At 35.6% G+C, this 21,547-nt stretch overlaps 1 protein-coding gene across 1 annotated transcript in view; it reads right to left on the bottom strand.

Moving 5' to 3' along the window:
- The window catches only part of EYS (eyes shut homolog), a 1,532,152-nt gene that overhangs the window by 187,631 nt on the left and 1,322,974 nt on the right, over positions 1-21,547 (bottom strand). Inside the window, exon 32 of the mRNA XM_038554428.1 lies at positions 13,433-13,653. Within this exon, the coding sequence (XP_038410356.1) occupies positions 13,433-13,653 (221 nt within the window). The remainder of the gene's footprint in view (positions 1-13,432; positions 13,654-21,547) is intronic.

A 21,547-nucleotide genomic window follows, 5' to 3' on the forward strand; every position in this document is an offset into this window, starting at 1 on the left:
CCACATTCAAGGCCAGCTAGGCACTGAATCTCCTTCACTCTGTCCTGGTTCTGAGACAAAAGTCCTTCTTTTTTCCACTTCAACTAATCCCTATTCATTTGACTCCTCCTCTCCACCATCATTTCCCTAACCCAGTCCTCAGTCCTTGGGAGCAGAAACTGTCACTCTCTGGTGATGAATATAAAAAGTTGTTACTCACATTTAGGACTAGAACAGTTTCGAGGCTTTAATTTCTGTTTCTGTGTTAGGTGGGTAGAATGAAGAAGGAAATAAAAAATCCCTAGAGCATTTGTGAGGGGGCAAAGGAGAAGGAAATTATGTAAATATTCAGGTATGATTTTACCACATGGTTTTTCTGCCCAGATACCTCAACACAACTCCAATATTTAGGCATAATTTTCTGTCAGTTCTATAGAACTTAAACTGTATTTGTCATAAGCCCTATTAATCTAGGACTAAAGAGAGCCGTGCATATCTTGAAGCCTATGGCATCTTATCAAGTGTTGAAGAAAGGATTCTTATTATTAAACACACTAAACTCAGCATATGTTCCCAGTTGTTGCACAATCTTATACTTTGGAAATCCCTAAAAAGTGGAAAAAAATTGCACTCACTGGACCTTGTTTGTATCATCTGATACAGCATTTCCTCATACTGCTTCTGAGAAAGAGAATGTTCAGTGTGATGTTAATAGGTATTCCTGGAAAATGTTATTTGGGTGAAATAAGTTTAGAAACTTCTATTAAGTGGAGTTAAGTGGGTTATTTTCTACAGGACTTCTTCAGCATGTTTAAATACATTGTGAAACTCTAAGAGGGAGTGGACATGTGACATTTTATGAATTTATCTTAGAAAATTTTGCCCCTTTTCATTTTTTTTCCTGAGAAATGCTTATAGGTATATCTTGAAAAATAGTTTTGAAAGTTCAGTTTAGTTTAATCCCTTCTTTATCAAAATGATGAAAGTGAAGTCTAGAAATGGTTAGTGGCATATTTAAGAATAAGGGGAAGAAGGCACAGATCTCTTGCCTGTTAGACTGGTCCAAAGCAATGAAACTATAATTTTTATTTTTTAGAATATTTTATTCATTTCTTTTAGAGAAAGAAAGAGAAAGAGTGTGAGAGCCAGGGGTGGAGGTGGGGCAGGGAGGAGCAGAGGGGGAAGAAGAGGGAAGGGGAAAGAATATCCAACAGATTACACACTCCATGTGGAGCCCAGTTTGGGGCTTGATCCCACAACCTTGAGGTCATAACCAGAGCCAAGATTTGGATGAGCTACTCAGGAGCCCCAAAACTATAATTTTTTTTTTTCAAAACTATAATTTTTAAATATAACCTAGTCCTTAAGTATAATTCACCAGTCAGAGAACTGCTGAAAATAGCTACCAAATCACTAACTTTGGACAACTAACTTTTTTTGTGTGTGATGGAGCAAAGAGATGAATTTATATTGCAAAGCTTAGGACAGAAAGCACTTACTTAAAAGTCTAGAAGACTATGATTTATCCTGTCTCTATTATCAGTGTTGACCTGAACAAATCTCTTAACCCACTTATACCCCATTTTCCCATTTGTGAAGCCAAAATCTAAATTTCTGTTCCAAGGATATTTTAAGTATTAACATCATTTTGAGATAGAATTACATCAGAGCAATACCACTACCATTACCATTTTCCAAAACAAAGACAGCACTTGGTAACTGTTAGGTCGATGGCAATCAGCAGTGTTTATTTAGACAGTACTTGCTTCAAGTCACTGTTGCATATTGAAGTCAGTAAACAATAACTAAATTTATTTTCCAGTGTTTTTCCATGTAGTCTTTATACTCTTACATCTTTAGTAAGTTTTAACTTATGGCTCCAAATCACTTGATGTTTAGCAGAGTGGAGGGAACAATTCTTACTTCATTTTTCTAGTATAAAAGGTTAAGCAATTTTCCTAAGGTACGTAATATGCCAGCAAATGGGCCAGGAACAAAATGTAAGGCTTGGGAGTTTTGTCTACTGCTGAACCAAAAAGATTGGTTTGTTTCCTTCCTACATTAATTATTTAAACTTCTTGTTTTAAGCGTTTTGCAAACCTAAGCCAAGGGATTCTAGATATCTCACATTTTATTTCAGTTTTAACTTTGCTTTTTTTCATTTTGTTTGTCAAGCTTTTCACATAATTTTAACAGCTTCATATCTAATTACATGTAAAAATCATAATGATTAACACAATTTACCAAATCCTTTGTGTGTTTGTGTGTGTGTGTATAAAATGAAATCTGTAAATGGTAAGCCATGTAGATTTAAAACAAAATCATTCATTAAAAAAGAATGAATATTTCTAGTTACAAAAAAATTGGTTTTAGTACATAATTCCTTCCTAAAAACCATTAATAAATAGTTTCTGAAGGGGAGCAAAACAGTTAAGAAAAACATATTAGCAGCTCATATTTTGCTTGCTTGTTCTTTGAAGTAGAGAAAAAAAAAAAACTCTTAGTATTCTATAAGAAAAGGAAAGGAAAGATAGTTTTCAGATGGGATTTAAGCCAGAGAGGTCTCTTATGCCCAGGAAGATCAATCAGGGTAAATGAGTTCTCCATGTATTATTACCTAAGGGTAGAGAAAATTGAAGATGAGATTTTTCCCCCTACTTGTTTGACCTTGCTGCATAAATATGATGTAAAAAATATGTGTGGAATTTGATAGTGGTCTTTTCTATTAGTCAAATCTTGAAGCATTTAACTCTTTGAGATTTTTCAAATTTGGTGTAAATGACACAATTTCTTCCATGTTTAATCTTACTTGTTTTCCTTTAAATATAATTGTATTTGCAATCACGGCTTTAATGAAACTGATTTGCAGAGGACCTAAATGCTTTCTGCCCTGTAAAAACAAATGCTCAACCCTTGTTGCTGCACTCAAGGATGGCAGTAATAAAAGTGGTTAGAAAATCAATTTAAACTGCATTTGTACTTTACCAAGAACCCTGTGACACTTACATTGGTAAGAGTTATGCTTTCCAAATATGTGATCCACTTTTATAAGCAACTAAAAACCCTGCAGCTTCAGTCACACTCTCCAAGCAAGAATAAATGACCCCACATCAATCCATTTTCACAATACATGACACTTGTAGAATGGGGGAAAGAAATGAGATCAAAAAGATAAACAACAGGCTGTGAAATCTAGGCTGTTTTAACCTAAGACTGCACTTTGTATGCATAAATGAAAAAACACATTTTATTCTGCAACCCTTAATGTTTTACAAATCTGTGATTACCATAAGCAAAAGAGTATGTAGAAAATGATTCCATGCCTTATTATTCTTTGTAAATCCCATGTATCACACTGCTTAACATAAAAGAGGTTATCTGCAAATGCTTGTGGTATGAAAGAAGGAATGGATGGATGGTCTTAATGATACACAAATCCCATTTTAGTCAAACAGACTTGGACTAAAGTAATTTCTAAACATGGATATTGTAGAAGAAAAAGAGAAAAAAAGTTATAATATTTTGTTGTGATGCATTACATTTCACCTAAGTAATATGGAGCTAAAATATGCCTGTGTTTTTTTCTTTCTTTTAATAATAACTGGTATATTTGCTTTTCATATCATGGAAGACTTTAATGGGTCTATTTTTGTAAGTAATTTTTTTTTTTTGCTTATGATTACCTCCAGCTTGTTAAACATTAAGGAAAGCAGAGGGATACCATTGAGCAGCTGTGACTTCCCTCTTTTGGTAATGCAGAAGGTGGCTGGTATTCAGACAAAGTTCAAAGCAAGAAGACAAGGGGACAAGAACAAGATCTTTTAATATCCTACTAGAGTACTGTCTAACAGGCCTGCTTAAAGATTATGTAATCCTCTGGAAGAGTGCACTCTTCTTTGGCTCACTATTTGCCATTGATTAGGCTGAGCCTCTGAAATTACATGCTAACTTATAGATCTTTGTCTGCTGGAGAATCAAATGAGCATAAAATGGTAGAAAAGGAAACCACAAAAATTACATTTTATTCTCTGGTAGGATACTAACCAGTTTGGTCTCAAATCTAGCAATCTTATTTTGTCATTGATTCAGTGACTGTATGTTTTCAGGCTCTCGAATTCTCTTTGAATCAGCCGTAACCGTTATGCCCATTCCTTCATAATGAAATGAATATATCTTTGGCATGTACTCATTGTGTACTTAAAAACTGACCTTTACACCTGGGCTTGAGTTATCTTTCTAGGACCCTGCCAAAGAAGATTGACTTTTGGGCCCAGGTGAGTCTAGATTTCGTGAGGCCCAAAGCTTATGTAATTTTTGATCCTTTATAACAAAAAAAGGATTTAAAAGTACAGGCACAGAATTGTGCATAAACATGCATATTTATTTATAATGAGAAAAGAAACTTCAGTGAATTACAAGGAAGCTTGGAGATTCAGGCCTCTTTCTCTGAAATCTCTTTAGGCTCTTCATAGGAATTGCTTACTTGGAAATGACTCTTGATTGACAACCTAGTTTGTCATCTGAGGGAGAACTATAACAACCTACTGCAATCCCTGATAACTCCCAGGTCTCAGAAGGATATGTGTAAGGGTGGCGGTCTCCTAAGCTTCATTAGCCCCAGAGTAAACCAGCTGTTGCTGGGTAAGGATACACCAGCAGGTAAGGAGTTATGAAGGCTGGGAGAAGCAAACCAGAGAACTTTTCCTCAGCAACTGGGCCATGGAGCAGTCCTGTGTGCAGAGCTTGGTGACAACTGAAACATGCATGTATCAAAAGATCCAACACTGAGGGGATCCCTGGGTGGTGCAGCGGTTTAGCGCCTGCCTTTGGCCCAGGGCGTGATCCTGGAGACCCGGGATCGAATCCCACGTCGAGCTCCCGGTGCATGGAGCCTGCTTCTCCCTCTGCTTGTGTCTCTGCCTCTCTCTCTCTCTCTCTCTCTCTCTGTGACTACCATAAATAAATAAAAATTAAAAACAAAAACAAAAACAAAAGATCCCACACTGAGCTTCTGTTGCAGGAAGAACAGAACCAAAATGGCACCAGTTAAGAAGAAAATTTTTGAATCTTTTTCAATCAAATCCCTCTGCCCCAGGATAGCCCCAAATCTGGAGAAACTAGAAACAGAAGAGATATAGAAAGGCATCAGGAAGAACATATCACATTCTTTCTCCATTCAAGTTCTTGAACTGGAGGACTACCCAACTGGGAAGGGGATTGGAACATCTAAACTAGGTATAAAATGGAAGTTTTAAACTGAACTAGGCTGAACCATGCTTTTAATATGTCAACAAGAATAGAAGGTTCTGGAGCCTGCATGATATTTGGTTAAAGGAAAGTAAAAAGAGATCCTACAAAGCATGTTTGACATCAATGACAAAAGAAAATTAAAACTTTTTATATTTGTACCCCATAAAGTAGACACTGCTTTTAATGAAAGAATACACAGGTAAATGTCTTAAATGCTCAATTAACAAGGAGAAAAATGGGGAGAACCATTTTTTTCCAGCCATTGAAACCTGGTTGGATATTTTCTTCCCCCCCTTACTTCTAGCAATTGAAGCTACCTACAACTGAGATGCTTAGATGCTCAGTGGCAAACTTTTACATCTGAGAAAAATCTAACCAAATAGAAATTAGTCCTCTAGTACATGAGACACAAAACCTGAGTATAATTTCAAGGATGTTGGCTGCAGACTGAAAGTGTAGCAACTAAGAAGAAAGATTAACTATTTGAAGATGTTATTAGTCTAAGTGTGTGGTGAGAAATTGATCTGAAAAAGACTCTTTTTCCCCTTGGTATTCAGAAGAGGGAGGTAGACTGCTGAGCTAGATTAGGGGTAATCTGGCCTGGATATAGAGTAATAACTAAAAGATCTCAGCAGGTGATGCCTAGCTACATGCCACTAGGAAATGACAAGACAGGCAAACATTTTGTGGGGGTGTTGCCACTCATTACAGAACAAATGGAGAAGCTAAGACAAATCTTTTGTACTCTAATGGTTGTTACTATTGCGATTTCAAATTCAATTTACAGCTCCTACCTCATTTTGAAGTGCTAACTGATTTGAAAACTACCTCAGAAATCAGAAAGACTTCTTTTTAGCAGACAATGTCAAAAAGATGTCTATAAAATGAGAAAACATGGGTTGAAAGAAAAGGGAGAAACTGACTGAATGAAAAGAATGAAAGAAAGTAACTTTTACTTCTACTCACGTGGGACAATGAGAACAATGAACATTCCCTAATGGTAAGAAAGACATTTTCTTTTTGAGATTATTTGTCATAGTTAATTTTTTAAAATATTTATTTATTTACTATTTATGATAGACATAGAGAGAGAGAGAGAGAGAGAGAGAGAGACACAGGAGGAGGGAGAAGCAGGCTCCATGCCAGGAGTCCAACGCGGGACTCGATCCCGGACCCCAGGATCGTGCCCTGGGCCAAAGGCAGGCACTAAACCACCGAAGCCACCCAGGGATCCCCGGTCATAGTTAATTTTATGTGTCAACCTGACTGGGTCACAGGATGCTGACTAAACATTATTTCTGGGTGTATCTGTGAGGTGTTTCTATAAGAAATTAGTATTTAAACTAGTAGATTGAGTAAAGCTTATGACTCTTCCCAAATTGGGTGGGCATCATCCAATCCCTTGGGGATCTAAATAGAACAAAAAGTGGAGGAAAGTCAAATTTGCTTTTTATCTGACTGTTGAGCTGTGACATCAATCATCTTCTGCCATCAACACTCCCGGTTTTCAAGCTTTCAGACTCAGACTGGCATGTACATTATTAGTTTTCTTGGGTACATCACTAGTTTTCCTAGCCTCTATGAATGCATGAGTCAATACCTTATAATATCTCTATCTATCTATCTATCTATCTATCTATCTATCTATCTATCATCTAACCTAAACATTGCTTAACATTGCAAATAGAATTGTATTTTCTGGATTTTCTTGGTCAATGAATTGAATAAAACTATTTTATCCATCTGTTCCCTTAGTGCAGTAGTCCGCAAACTATGGCCCTTGGGTCAAATCCTGCCAGACATCTATTTTGTAAAGTTTTACTGGAACACAGCCATGTACATTCATTCATATATTGTCAGTGGCTACTTTAGTGTTATAATAGCAGAGTCAAATAGCTGTGGTGCAAAGTCTGAAATATTTGCTATTTGGATCTTTACAAAAAAGTTTGCTGACACCTGCCCTTGCACATGGAGGGAGGTATTGATCAGTGATGAGTAAAAGCTATGAGAAAAATTAGAGGCCCAGAAAGCACATTTATTCACATATGGGAATTATTGACTTTCAGTGCATGATAAAATACATTCAATACAGGCTTAGCATCTGGTAAAATTAAGACTAAGTATAAAACTCATGTCTCAATAATTATTTACTATAATATCAGTGACATAAATGTTTAGTGCAATTGTTGTATAGGTTATAGTCCCAAACCTGAACTCCTTTTAAAATATTATTTAACCTATTTTAAAATATCTGGCATAGAAAAGAGAAAGTAATTTAAATATTATCTGTTTAATTTGCTAACCTTCCTGTGTATGCCCTTTTGGAAACAGCTTGTTCAAAGTCCATAGAGATTTGGATACTCAGAATAACCCTTCTGTATCACTTTTCTAAACTGAATTTCACTACATGCAATTTGGATTTCTCTGAAATGAGCAACCACAGGGGTTTGAAAATTCTAGCACAGATTTACAACAAAATGGAAAAAGGTTGGATGCTGTCCAGAAACATGTGATGGTACTGAGAGCAGAATGACATTTGCTCAGTAAAGCTGATGAAGTGTTACTCCTCTCAATCTTTTCAAAATTTGTCTTTTTGTAAGCAGATTACCTTCATAGACAATGTAGGGATAGCACTTAGTAACAGTGAATTGTATCAACCATGCACCTAAAATTAGTGATGATTTTGTTTATAAATAGCCAAAAATAAGGTTTATTTCATGAACCCTAAAGTGTAGCTCCATGGTACTGAATGTTTGTTCACTTACCACCCTACTTTTATTTAGAGTATACTTCTTAAGAGTTTTTCTCCTATTAAACCACTATTATTCGTTACATGTTGGAAAAAGTAGGTACGCATTCCTAGGACATGTGGATTACAGTATGCAAGTGTGTGTGTGTGTGTGTGTGTGTGTGTGTGTGTACTGAAACATCGTATCTCCTAACTTTTAAAGTGGACTAGAGCAATTAAACTGATGAGAAATTACTTGCATTTTCAAGTAAAACCAACATGTACACATGCTATAGTATTAAAAAATTAGTGCCTTTATATCTTGAGGATATATTATATCTCAGGAAATGCTGAGAGGTAAAAGAAGTTTTCTTCTTGTCTTCATAATAATGACTCTTTTATTCTAAACATAGATGGCCTATTACTTTGAAAATAAAATAAACTTGTAGACCAAGAAAAGAATTCCATCAGGTCACTTTGTCCATTCCTTTTGGATCCAGAAATGCTAAATATTAAGATATCTTATTTAAATTGCTCTGCTATTTTGAAAGCTGTCTTGAATCCAATGTGCTTTTCTGGGAAAGCAGGAGAAGAGAAAATCTGAGAGGTCTAGGGGATTGAACACCAACAGCCATTTTGCTACCACTTGAAGTCTGAGAACAGAATCAAAGTGGAAGAATCAAAAAGGAGTGGAAGAAATTGGGTCCTAGAATGGCATCTAAGTCATGAATCAAAAGATGCCTAAGTGGGAATCCACAGCCCTCCCACTTAATGTGAGCCAAGAAATTCTGTTTGGGATGAGTTTCCTAGCATTTGCAACAGAAGGAACCCTACTTGATACAGAAATGATCCTTATTTTTTTAGCTAAGGTAAAGAAGGTTTTAAAAGATTAGCTAACTTGCCCAAGTTCACATATTAAATAAGTGACCAAGCTAGGATTTGAAGTCACTTCTTCAGTTTGCTAAAAGGAGCTGCTGAGGGGACTCAAACTGGATTTTTAACTGACTACAATGTGACAAACATGAAAAAACAAAGACACACAAGAAAGGAGTGAAGCAAGGACAAAGTGTGAGGTACAAGGTTCGATGATTTCTGAGGATTCTGAAATCTGAGATTTCCCTGGTTTTCCCATCTCTCCCAGTGACTCAGCAAGATAGGAGATCATGGATGGTCCTTCTTACCAGGCTGACTATTTTAAATTCCAATTATTTATAGGGCCATAATTATAAATCATTACAAGTTTAACATCTGTTTACTGATTTGCTAAAACACCGATATTGCCTACCAATAAGAATAATTTACATTTCATTTCTAAGAATAGTTACTGGTGCCAGGAAACCATGGAAAGCAAACCCAGACTCATGAGGACCCTCAGTTTCAGAAGGTGAACCACCAGGAACTATACTAATTATTCAGCTTTTCCCCGTTAGAATAATCCAAAGTGAGCCCATACTCATTGGGAGTCAAAGTTTCTTATCCATTCCAGCCCTCAACAGGTATTTAATTTTTTGAAATTTCATGTTTTCAAATTCATGTTGATTTTTTAAAAAAAGATTTTATTTATTTTTCTGAGAGAGGGTAGAGAGAGTGAGAGAGCATGAGTGGGGTGGGAGGGAGGGACAGTAGAGAGGGAGAAACAGACTCCCCACTGAGCAGGGAGCCCAAAGTGGGGTTTGATCCCAGGACCCCAGGATCACAACCTGAGCTGAAGGCAGATGTTTAACTGACTGAGCCAACCAGGCACCCCCAAATTCATGCTGATTTTACATTCTCCTCCATAATACATGTTTGCATTAGAAAAGAAAAACAAACAGAAAACCAGGAGAAAAGAAGAGGGAGTTTAGAAGTCTGCCTGGATAAGCAACCTCAGGAGTGAGATTAAGTCAGACAGCATAGACAGACCCAAAGGGTGAGAAGGGTTGGAGGACAGTTTGGAAGATCTTGGAAAGATCCATTTTATGATGTGGTAGTGTGGACAAGTAAATAACCTTTGGCTTTGGCCAACAGCACAGATGGGAAGTGAGTTGCCAAAGGCAATAAGCTAGTTCAGATGCATTTTGTTCAAGTCAAGATAGGGCTCAATAGCAGAGTTTCTCATTTCCTCAGTTGAAAAACTTTACACTGTTCCATGTATTCCAAGTATGGGCATGTTTTTGCTGGGGGCAGGGTGCTGGTCATGGTGCTGGTACTTTGTGACTTATTTCCTTGGTCTATGTTCTCTATGGATTGAAGCTGCTCATGGCCTCATTTGGAGTCCTCCTTCAGTACATATTCTAACTCTCCTTATGAGTTGCTGGATAGACCGCTGGAGTGCTCTATTATGGTTGGATATGAGTGTTTTTGATGGGACAGGGAAGAGTGAAGATACCATTCTGATTCTGATCATCCTTCCTGTAGCCCTAGAGCTATCTGTATTTTTCTTATATTAAACTTTTGACCTCCTAGGAGCTGTTCTTATGATCTTTCTGAGAAGTCTATTCTGTTGTTATTCTGGAACTAGCCAACTCCAGTGCACTATAGTGTTGGTGTGCATAAAGATATCCTGGAATGGAAGTCGTGGTTGCCATGGATCAGCATGTCCTGGATGCAGTAATGCAGAGTAGTTTTGGCAGTTCAGCACCAGCAATCAAGATAGAAATCATGTTGTTCATAGAATGTGAAGAAGTGTTTTATTTGTTGGGTCACAGCCAGCAAGTCTCCATTTTGCTAACAATAAGAGGCACATACAGATCTGGAAGACCTTAAAGAGTGCTTGCCAAAATCAGTTGACATTTGAGTATATTTCTCTGGGGGAGGAGTTGAGAGGTTGAAAGACTGAGAAATGGATAGAGAAGGCCAGAATAAAGTATATGACAGAAAACAGATACATTTTTTTTTCTGGGAAAATTTATCCTAAGTCCTAAGGTGCTGATAAAGCTTCCATACTATAGTGAAAGCTTCTGTGTGCAGGATAGTGTCTTGACTATGCATCTTTGTTTCACATACATCTTGCCCCTTAGTTGGTCCTCATGTGATGTTTGTTGAAATAAATCTAAGAGAATGGTGTTTTATGGACTATTTCTATCTATCCTACTAGAATAATTGTCTTTACTTTTATTTTCAAATACATATCTAAGACTGGAAGAAATGTGAGATTCTCTAATTTATGAAAATAAGAGGTTTATTTTATTTAACATGTATTTGGCTTACAGTATCTCAGACAGTTATTGTTGTAAAGTAAAACTCTTAGGTATTTCTCCAAGTTGATGATAGGGACACATACAAAAAATTAGAGTATATTTGTTTTCTATTGCTGCATAGTGGAATTACCACAAAATTAGCTTAAAACAACACACATTTATTATCTTACTGTTTTTCTGAGTCAAAAGTTTGGGCAAGGTTTGACTGGTCTTCTGTAAAAGAATTTCACCAGCTTTAATCAAGAAGTTGGTTAGGTTGGGGTCTTAATCAAGGTTCAACTGGGGAAGCACCTGCTCCCAAGCTCCCCGGGCTGTTGGTAAAATTTAGTTTCTTGCAGTTGTAGAACTGAGGGCTTCAATATTTGCTGCCTGTCAGCTAGAAGCCATCCTCAGCTCCTTGCTGGTTGTTGGCTGGAAACTACCCTCAGTGTTGTGTTATATGGACCTTCCCCAAATTGCTCCATGTTTTATCGAAGTTAGCGAGAATCTCCTTGCAATATGCAGCTCACAATCTTATGTAACCTAATCACGGAAGTGACATTTCATCACTGTATTGTACTGATTATTCTGTTAGTTAAAAGCAAATCATAGATCTTATCCACTCTTAAGGAGAGGGTATCATGCAAAGGCATGAATACTGGGAGATGGGATGATGAGGACTATGTTAGAGTCTGCTCACCACATATAGAAAGGGAGAAAACACAATTCTTGTCACTTCTATAATTCTATCACTGGTAATATTGACAATATTTATTTAGATTGAATGACACAAATATTTCAGACATTAGAAACTCAGTAGGACAACCTTTTTTTGTGTTTCTGTTTCACTTAATTACACAAAAATTCATTTCTTTCAGGGTTCTAAAGGTGGTTATCTTGCTGGATAATTTTTGTATTATTATATTTTTAAAAATAATTGCCATTGGTTGAGTTCATTATATAGCAGAATACTTCTTAAATAAGACCTTGGTTTTGTTTCCTTCAAAAAAATAACCATGGCCAAGGAAGTTATCTTCACTCAAACTCAAAATTCACTATTTTAAAGCCCTTTAAAACCTTATCTGTTATATTTTTCCTACATCAAATAGGCCCATATTGTTGTTGTTATTTTTCAAATATATAAACCAAGGCACAGACTTGTACAGAGTTAACCAGAAGCAAAGGGTTTAGATACCCCAAGAGCCAATATCCACTTTTTCCACTAAACCATGCTTTTTCTTCAAATTTATTAGGTCAGTCTGTGATTGTTTGGTAAATATATCACCTTGATTTTATCATACCTGTCCTTTGTTCCTTGTCTTTGCTATTTGGCTCTTTCTCATTTTTCTTTTCCTATTCCAGTGATTATTTTCGGAGCCCGTCTCTGCCCACCATTTCTTATCGTACTCTTTGATAAAATTTTTCTCTTTCCCACACTATGCACATAGATGTTTACTTTTGTGAAGTCATTAACTACTTGATAGCTTGCCCCTTAGAAACACTGAGGTGAATTAATTACGATATTTCCTATGAGATTCGGTTAATTTTTCCTTGACTTGAATTAATATAATCTACACATGTTTTAGCATTCTCTCTGTCATTATTTGTAGCCCTGCAATAAAAATTTCTCAGAGCATTAAAGAAATTTGGGAATATGTTCTACACTGTCCAAATAAGACTCCCCCAGGGTTGATTAAGTTAAGACATTTTAGTGGAGCAGAAAGTAATTTTAATTAAAATCTTCTGAGGCTTACAAGCATGATGAATCTTTATATCAAGTAAAAAAGGTATATAGGCTTTTTCTTCCTTGATGTAAAGATTGCAAATAAGGAGAAGAAAGAGATATAAGTATTCTTCTCCATTTTTATCTTACAGATCTAAGTAGATCTTTTATTTTTTAAAGATGAAGCAAAAAAAAAAAAAAGAAAACCACAATAAAAATGAATGCATCAAAACTATTATCAATAAGTAAGAATCTGTCATTCATATGTCCTCAAAGCAGAACACCATGGTAAAATTATACTTGGATCCATCTGCAATTGCTGAAATCAGGTCATTCGAAATTGTCAAAATCAAGTTTAGTTACCTAGTTATTTTCCGAGGTCAAGTATTTCTTGACATTGGAGTCACAGTATATAAATTTCTTTGAACAAACAAGTATTCACCACATGTGTGCATGACCTAGATGATGCATATGCAAACTAAGAGGTTCCAGACCTTTCTTTCCTACCATCCAGGTGAAAATGCTGCTGATTTTTGTTGTTTTAAGAACTTGGAATCATGAATATAGGTTGGAGATCAAGGGGCTGAAACTAACCTGATGCAGGTGCCATTGTTGTGGCATAGATGATGAGCACACCATGGGACATGGCAGTTCTCAATGTTCTTTCCACGTAGTGCTTCATCAATGATGAAGAATTCTTTGTTGTTTACTTGAAGCTCTTGAATGCAGCCTTTGAACCCATAAATCTGACCTGCATTCTTATAGATCTTAACATTTGCTGGGATGTGGCCAAGGAACATTGATTCAAAATGTACCTATAGGAAAAATAACAACAAAAAAATCTTGTAAGTTATGATTAGATTATATGAGAAAGACCTAGAAAGTTTTGTTCTATAATGCATGCTTTAATGTATTTTACCATGTAAAATGGGTCATAATTGTTACTTACTTTTGCCACCTCTACTAGATGGTAGGATAAGTTACTTTAGAAAAAGGCTCTTATGTATTTTTCACAATATCTAATAAAACTCAGTAAAAAAGCATTCAGTAAAATTTGCTAATCGATTTCTCTGAAATATATTTTGGAACTCAAGTGTTTGCATTTTAATATGAATATTACCAAATAAAAACTGATAAAGAAAATAGAGGCTTGTTAACTATTGTTAAAGGGATTGAGTTGTGTTCCCCCAATTTATAGGCGGATATTGCAACCCTCAGTAGCTCAGAATGTGGCCTTATTTGGAAATAGAGTTTATTCCCTGACCAGAATGACAATAAAATCTCTGGTATGAAGTAAACTGTGACTTAATCTCTCTTCCCACACTACAGTAATATATATAAATTTAATTCTCATCATTTATATGAATATAAAAGGTAGCTTTCTCAAACATGAAATTTATTAATTACAAATGAATTCTGGATGAACTGGTAATGAGACCCTGATCATCAGGGCTGTAGGCATATGAAAGGTGCATGCAGTAGCATTTGTGCAGTTTATGTCTCTGATGTTCTTATCCCCAAAACACATTCACACACTCCAAACTGATAGCTGAAAAGTATTTAAATTGACATTACAGGTACACTAAAATGGAAAACTGTCATTGCAAGAATTCTAAAACTAGTGCCAAATAATTAAGTTAAGGCTCTGAGGGGAGGAGAGGATGGGGAATTCTCAGTAATGCCATTTAATGTTTATATTAATATGTTCTGGTTTGATGCAAATGTGCTTTTTAGAGAACAGAAGCATGTTCAATTCTAGGAACATCAAAGCATCTCTATGACCCATAATAGATCAAACTAACCCTGTTATTTGAGCTTTTATTCTTTTCTGGTGACTCGAGTTCTGCTCCTGAAGGCATTCATTAATTTTTTGTGTGTACTTTATAAAAGGTTCAGATATATAGTCACCCAGAGGATGCCTATTTTTGAGCATAGTGGGGTGGAAGTCTCAAGGAGTATTAAAAGAGCCTTCATGTAACACAGGAGTACATTTAATTGTTTTCACATCCTTTTTCATATGCTAAGTCCATTTATATTAATTACTGTAACAAACTATTAGCAGAATTCTTTTATCATTTAAGATAAGTGACTCACCGCTAATGCAATCTGGAATCTATCATGAACCTGCAGACTCAGCGAATCCAAGGCCATGACCTCTTCTCACCAAGGGTCTCTGACATCTATGTTTATTGATCACACACCTGGAACAGCAAACTCTCTCACAGCTTTGACAAGTGTGCTGTTTTAGCACAAAACTGATAGAGGATGGAAGAATATCCTCCTCTTCTGTCAGCAGTGGGCAGATTTGAGGGAAAGTCTATGGAGCTATCTATGATTTATTAGACCATTAAAAAACACCCAAACAATGAAAGTAGATGGCTCTTGTATTTCTTCCGATCTGAGGCTCGAGCTGCGTTGGAATCCTGAAATGTCTAAAAAAGCTGCTGCCGTTGACTGCACATAGATAACCATTAAAATGGTTGACTTCCTCTATCCCCAGACTCTTAATTATCCAGGAGCTGCCTTTTGTGTGTATAATCATTCCTAAGGAGACAGGTCTTTAAAATAAGTCTTTTCTAATAACTTCTTGTGAATCAGACTATGGAGAATAGAGTCTGACATCAAGATATGATCTTACAAGATAAAACCACAGAGAACAGACATGGATAATCAAGGAGGAATCATCAAGATAATGAAAAATATGAATGGTGCTGAGGGAAAAGAACTCTGCAAAAGAGTGAAATGAGCATTCCCTTTCCTCTCAGAGTTTTCTCTTTAAGGGAATAATATATTTGCTCTTTTATAATATGTGGGAATGAAATAAGAAGACAGGCAAAAGGAAATAAACTTCTAAAAACCAGAGGTGGAGACAGATAAGCTGTTTTATCTTTTTTTTTTAAATTCTGTTTTAATTTAAATTTGGACATTGGGAGTCTACGTACATTTCTGTAATGATATCTTTATTCAATGTTTTGTTTTATAGCCTCAAATCTGTCTAATGTTAAATAACTTTTTGTTAACAGGAAGGTAATTCTAAAGTAGTTTTTTACTTAATATTAACTATTGGAGTGCACTTTTCTTTACCTAAGAATATAATTACTTAGAATTGAAATTAACTGACTTTCATTTGTTTAACAAATTTTAATTTTTAACATTGTCTGAATTGTATGCAGAAAACATCACATCTTGGAATAGGGATGAATAAGAGGTGTTGGGTAAAATGTTTGGGGAGAAAGATTTATTTAAATAACTTTTTACATATGATTTGTCTTAAATTTTTAAAAATTTACAGTCATTAAATGAAAGGGGGTCGAAAGGCAGAACCAGTAGTTATTTCAATTCTTCATCTCTTTGCAGTTAGAAGATCTCTCTCTCTCCTCCTCTCCTCCTCTCCAATAATATAATAATCTGTGATCATACAGTCTCTTCTATCTTTTTATCCCTTTTAGGGGGATAACATAGTTATCTTGGGATTCTCTCAGAGTTTATAGTAATGCCTTACAAATAGGAAGTTTAATATAAGTTTGTTAAAGAATCACCTGATTAATGAAACTCAATCCTGTTTTTTTCCTACAATTTCCTATTTATCTTCTAGCCTTCTTCTACTTTATGCTGTCTTAGAACCTTGCTGTTTTACTAGATTCAACATATGGGAGGAATATTAATACGGCTTTAATTCTAATATAGCTTTCTATATATCCTTAATATATATATAGCATTGAGTGTTGAGTAGTGTTTACATGGAAGTTCTTGAATTTCTTATGAGATTAATATCAAGTAGCTTACACAAAGATTTTTTTTTTTATAATTTGATAAATAGCAATGAAGTCCTCATTGGTCCCATACTTTATAGTTAAATCTCTGATTCTTAAGGTTCTTTAGGCCAGAGAATGTTTTCAAAATGGTATCTTCTCACTTTGTCAAAGAAGGAACTGAACTTTAGTGAAGCAATCAGTGAACTGAGTCGCTATCCTGTGAGCATAGTGATATAGGAAAGTGGAAATATTTTAAAAAATGGGATTATTCTTGTCCATAATAGAATTTAATGTAATCTGGGGGATGAAATCACAAATTAGAAAATATAGTATACAGATCAGAAAGATGGTTCCAGATATTTCTTCCCTTAGGGAGACACTAATTCAAGAACAATACACAGACCAAGTCCCTTTGTGAGAAATGAGTAGATAGTTTAGAAGCACTTGTACCCTAGGTGAGTGTGAAATCAGCTGTACTGAGGATGACAGGAAAATCTGTGGCACTCAATGGCCAAAGGTCTCCCCCAGACTCAGTGAGGCATAATTGGAAGAAGACTTCCAGCTCCCAGTTTCTCTCTGGGGAGGGAAATAGAAGACTGAAACGTATATACTATGTGCAGACCTTTCAGGTCCAGCCCAAGAGATGAGTTCCTGTCTTGGTGAATCTAAGTGCTGACAGGGAAGTGTGCCAGTTTGGGGGCTACTGAGAACAAAGGCAAATGTTTGGACTAGCATGCATTCACTCACTGTAGACATGAGCTGGAGCTTAGTGGGAAGAGCAGGCAAAACTTCCCTAACTACTGACTTCTCTCCAACAATGGAAAGACCTGAATTCTGCATCCAAAAGAATGGCTTTTCAGGGGGCTGACTGAAGAATGGGTTTGTCTCCTTTGTCTTGGAACACTGACAGAAACTGCCATCCTGTAGATTTCTGGCTGTTACTGAAAATGAAAGAGGACTGGATGGTGTGTTGCTGCTCCAAAGGACCATGGATGCAGCAGACTGAGGCTGATATGGTTTGGTGGCCTCTTACTGGGGCAGAGCAAGGGAGTAGGGTGGAGAAGAATAGAGTATGCTTCCAACATTCTGGCTTTTCTATGGGCTCTTTGAGGGACTGGTTTCTATTTTGCCTGACTTGAAACCCTGACATGACCCATATGCCCTTAGGAACCCTGGGGCTGCTGAGAAAAGAAGAGAATTTGGGGGCTTGTGGAAGCTCCAGAGAACCTGTAGAACCTTAGACACACACTAGAGGGAGCAAAAGATTATGAGCATCTGAAAAAAAAAAAAAAAAAAACAACAACAACTGGTAAATTCCTATAAAAGGGAATTTATACACACAAGGCCACAGAAGATACATCCATAGAAAGTGCTGAGAGGTTCCCAGACTCTCTAGCTGGGCTGATTGGTGAAGGTCCTTTCTTATACAGAGGCAGTCCATAAAGACTGGGAAAGATGTCTGTTTTTTCAAAGGTGTAGATATCATCATGAATTTTATAAGGTACAGGAAGAGATAGGAAAAATTAAAGGGACTGAATGAATCCCTGGTAACCAATTCTAAAGAAATGGAAGTACCTGACAAAGAATTTTAAAATAACTATCATGAAGATGCTCGATGAATTCAGGGAAATGAAGCATGAAGAAAATGAGAATATCAATAAAGAGAAAATATAGTAAAGAATCAAGCAGAAATTTTGGAGCTAAAGATGCAAAACTAATCGAAAAACTCACTGGAAGGGTTCATCAAACAACTTGATCAAGCAGAAGAAAGAATCAGCAAACTCAAAGATGGGTTTCTTTGAAAGTATTCAGTTAGAGCAGCAAAAAGAAAAAAAGACTGAAAAGGAGAGAGGAAAACCTGAGGAACTTAGAAGACACTATCAAATGGATCAATATATGCATTATGGGAGTATCAGAGGAAGAAGAGAAAGAGGCATAGAATACTTACTTGAAGATATAAAGACTGTAAATAAACACGAGAATTTTACATTTACTTACTTAAGTGTTTTCTTACTAGGGTCTTTTAGTTGGAATGAAGACAAACATTGATTGCTGTATTAAAAAAGAAAGATATCATGACTGAAAACATCATAAATTTGGGAGAGAAAATGGGCACCCAGATTAAGAAGCTCAAAAACTACCACAAGAAAGAACTTCAAGAAGTCTACACCAAGATACATAGCCAAATAGTCAAAAGTCAAAGATAGAGAATTCTGAGAACAGAAAAAAAAAAAAAAAGAGACTTGCCACATAAAAGGGAGCCCCTATAGGGCTATCAATGGATTTCTTGCCAGAAGCCTTTAAAGCCAGAATGCTGTGGGATTATATATTCAAAGTGCTCAAAAATAAAGTTAAAAGATAAAAGTATAAAAACACTTTAACTATAAAATGTGTCAATGTATGCATAATATAAAAAAGATGTAAATGTGAGATCTTTATATGAAGTGTGGACAGGGGAGAAGTAAATGATTAGAGCAATTGAAGTTAAGTTGCTATAAGCTTAAAATATATTATTATAATTGTAAGATGTTCTATGTAAGCCCTATGCTAACCACAAATACACTATATATAAAAGATATGGAAAAAAATGAGAAAGGCATCAAAATATGTCTCACATACACACACATATACAAAAACCAATGAGATACAAAGGAAGAGAGCAAGGGAGAAAAAGAGGGGCAAAAAAAAAAAAAATCTATAAGACACAAACAATTAATGAAATGGAAATAGCTTCTTATCTATTAGTAATTTAATTGTAAATGGAGTAAACTCCCAATCAAAAAACATAAAGTGACTGAGTGGACCAGAAAAATTAAGAAAACTCCCAAGATCCAACTATATTCCATCTATAAGAAACTCACTTTTGATTTAAGAACATACAGGCTGAAAGTGAAAGAATGGAGAGAGGTATTCCATACAAATGGCAACCAAAAAAGAGCAGTAATGGCTATGGCTATTCAGACAAAACAGACAAGTCAACTACAGTCATAAGAGACAAAAAATGACCTTATATAATGATTAAAAGGGTCAACTGGCCAGGAAGATATAACAATTATATATATATTGGCTGTATATATATATATATATATATATATATATATATACAGCCAATATCAGAACACAGCACTGACTCTAGAACAACATGGGTTTGAACTGCATAGGACCACTTTTATGCAGATTTTTTTCAATAAATATATGTATCATACTGTAAATACATTTTCTCTTCCTTATGATTTTCTTAACAGTATTTTCTTTAATTAATGTTGTTATAAAAATACAATATAGGGATCCCTGGGTGGCGCAGTGGTTTGGCGCCTGCCTTTGGCCCAGGGCGTGATCCTGGAGACCCGGGATCGAATCCCACGTCGGGCTCCCTGCATGGAGCCTGCTTCTCCCTCTGCCTCTCTCTCTCTCTCTGTGACTATCATGAACAAATAAATAAAATCTTAAAAAAAAAAAAAATACAATATATATACAATATATGAATATATATACAAATATGCATTAATCAACTGTTTACATTATCAGTAAGGCTGCCGGTCAACAGGCTGTTAGTTAAATTCTGGGAGAGTCAAAATTATAAATGGATTTCAATTGTGTGGGGTTGGCACCCCTAATCCCCATGTTCAAGGGTCAACTGTATGTGCAAATTAAGCAATGTACTCTTTTCAAAGGAGCAATGGTTCAAAGAAGAAATTAAATAATTCAGAAAATATCTTGAGACAATGGAATGTAATATACCATAACTTATGGGATGTAGCAAATAGTTCTAACAAGAAAGTTCATATCTTGAAAAGCTTAGTAAAAAAGAAGAAAGACTCAAATCAATAATGTAACTTTATATATCACAGAACTAGACAAAGAAGAATAAATTAAGTCCAAAGTTAGCAGAAAGTATAAAATTATATAAAAATTAGAACAGAAAAAAATAGGGAACAGAAAAACATTAAAAAATCAGCAAAGTTGAGTTGGATTTCTGAAAAGATCAACAAAACTAACCTTTAGCTAGACTAATTAAAAGAAGAGAGAAGATTCAAATAAAATCAGAAATGAAAGATGACATTACAACTGATGCCACAGAAATAAAAAGGACTATGAGATAACTATGAACAATTACACATCAACAAACTGGATAACCTAGAAGAAATGGATAAATTCCCAGAAACCTACAACGTACCAAGAGGAAATCATGAATAAATTAAAAATCTGAACAGATGAATAATAAGAGAAAGAATCTGTAATCAAAAACCTCCTAACAAACAAAAGCCCAGTAACAGATGGTTTCACAGGAGGATTCTACAAAAAATTTTAAAAAAGAATTAATACCAATCCTTCTCAAACTCTTCCAAAAAGCTGAGGAGGAGTGAATACTCCAAGCTTATTCTCTGATGCCAGCATCTTCCCGATACTAAAGACAGAAGAAGACATTACAAGGAAAAAAATCTGCAAGCTTATATACCTGATGAATCAAGATGTAAATCTTCAATAAAATACTGGCAAACCAAATTTAACAGCACATTTAATTACAAAAATTATGTACCATGACCAAGTGGGATTTATCCCTGTGATACAAGGATGGTTCGACAGAAAAAATAAATCAATGTGATGTACCACATTAATAGAACAAAGGATAAGGATTACAAGATTAATAGATGCAGAAAAAGTATTTGACAAAATTCAACATCATTTCTTTATAAAAAGACTCAACAAACTATGAATAAAAGGAAATTACCTTACATAATAAAGGCCATATATGACAATCCCATAGCTAATACCATACTCAATGGTGAAAACCCGAAAGCTTTTTCTCTAAGATCAGGAAGAAAACAAGAGTGCCCATTCTCTCTATTCCTATTCATCATAGTACTGGGAGTCCTAGCAGAACAACTGGGCAGGAAAAAGAAATAAAAGCAAGAAGTTCCCGTAGATGACATGATCTTATATATAGAAAATC

Source organism: Canis lupus, chromosome 12 (genome assembly GCF_011100685.1).
Source record: "Canis lupus familiaris isolate Mischka breed German Shepherd chromosome 12, alternate assembly UU_Cfam_GSD_1.0, whole genome shotgun sequence".
Taxonomy (NCBI): domain Eukaryota; kingdom Metazoa; phylum Chordata; class Mammalia; order Carnivora; family Canidae; genus Canis; species Canis lupus.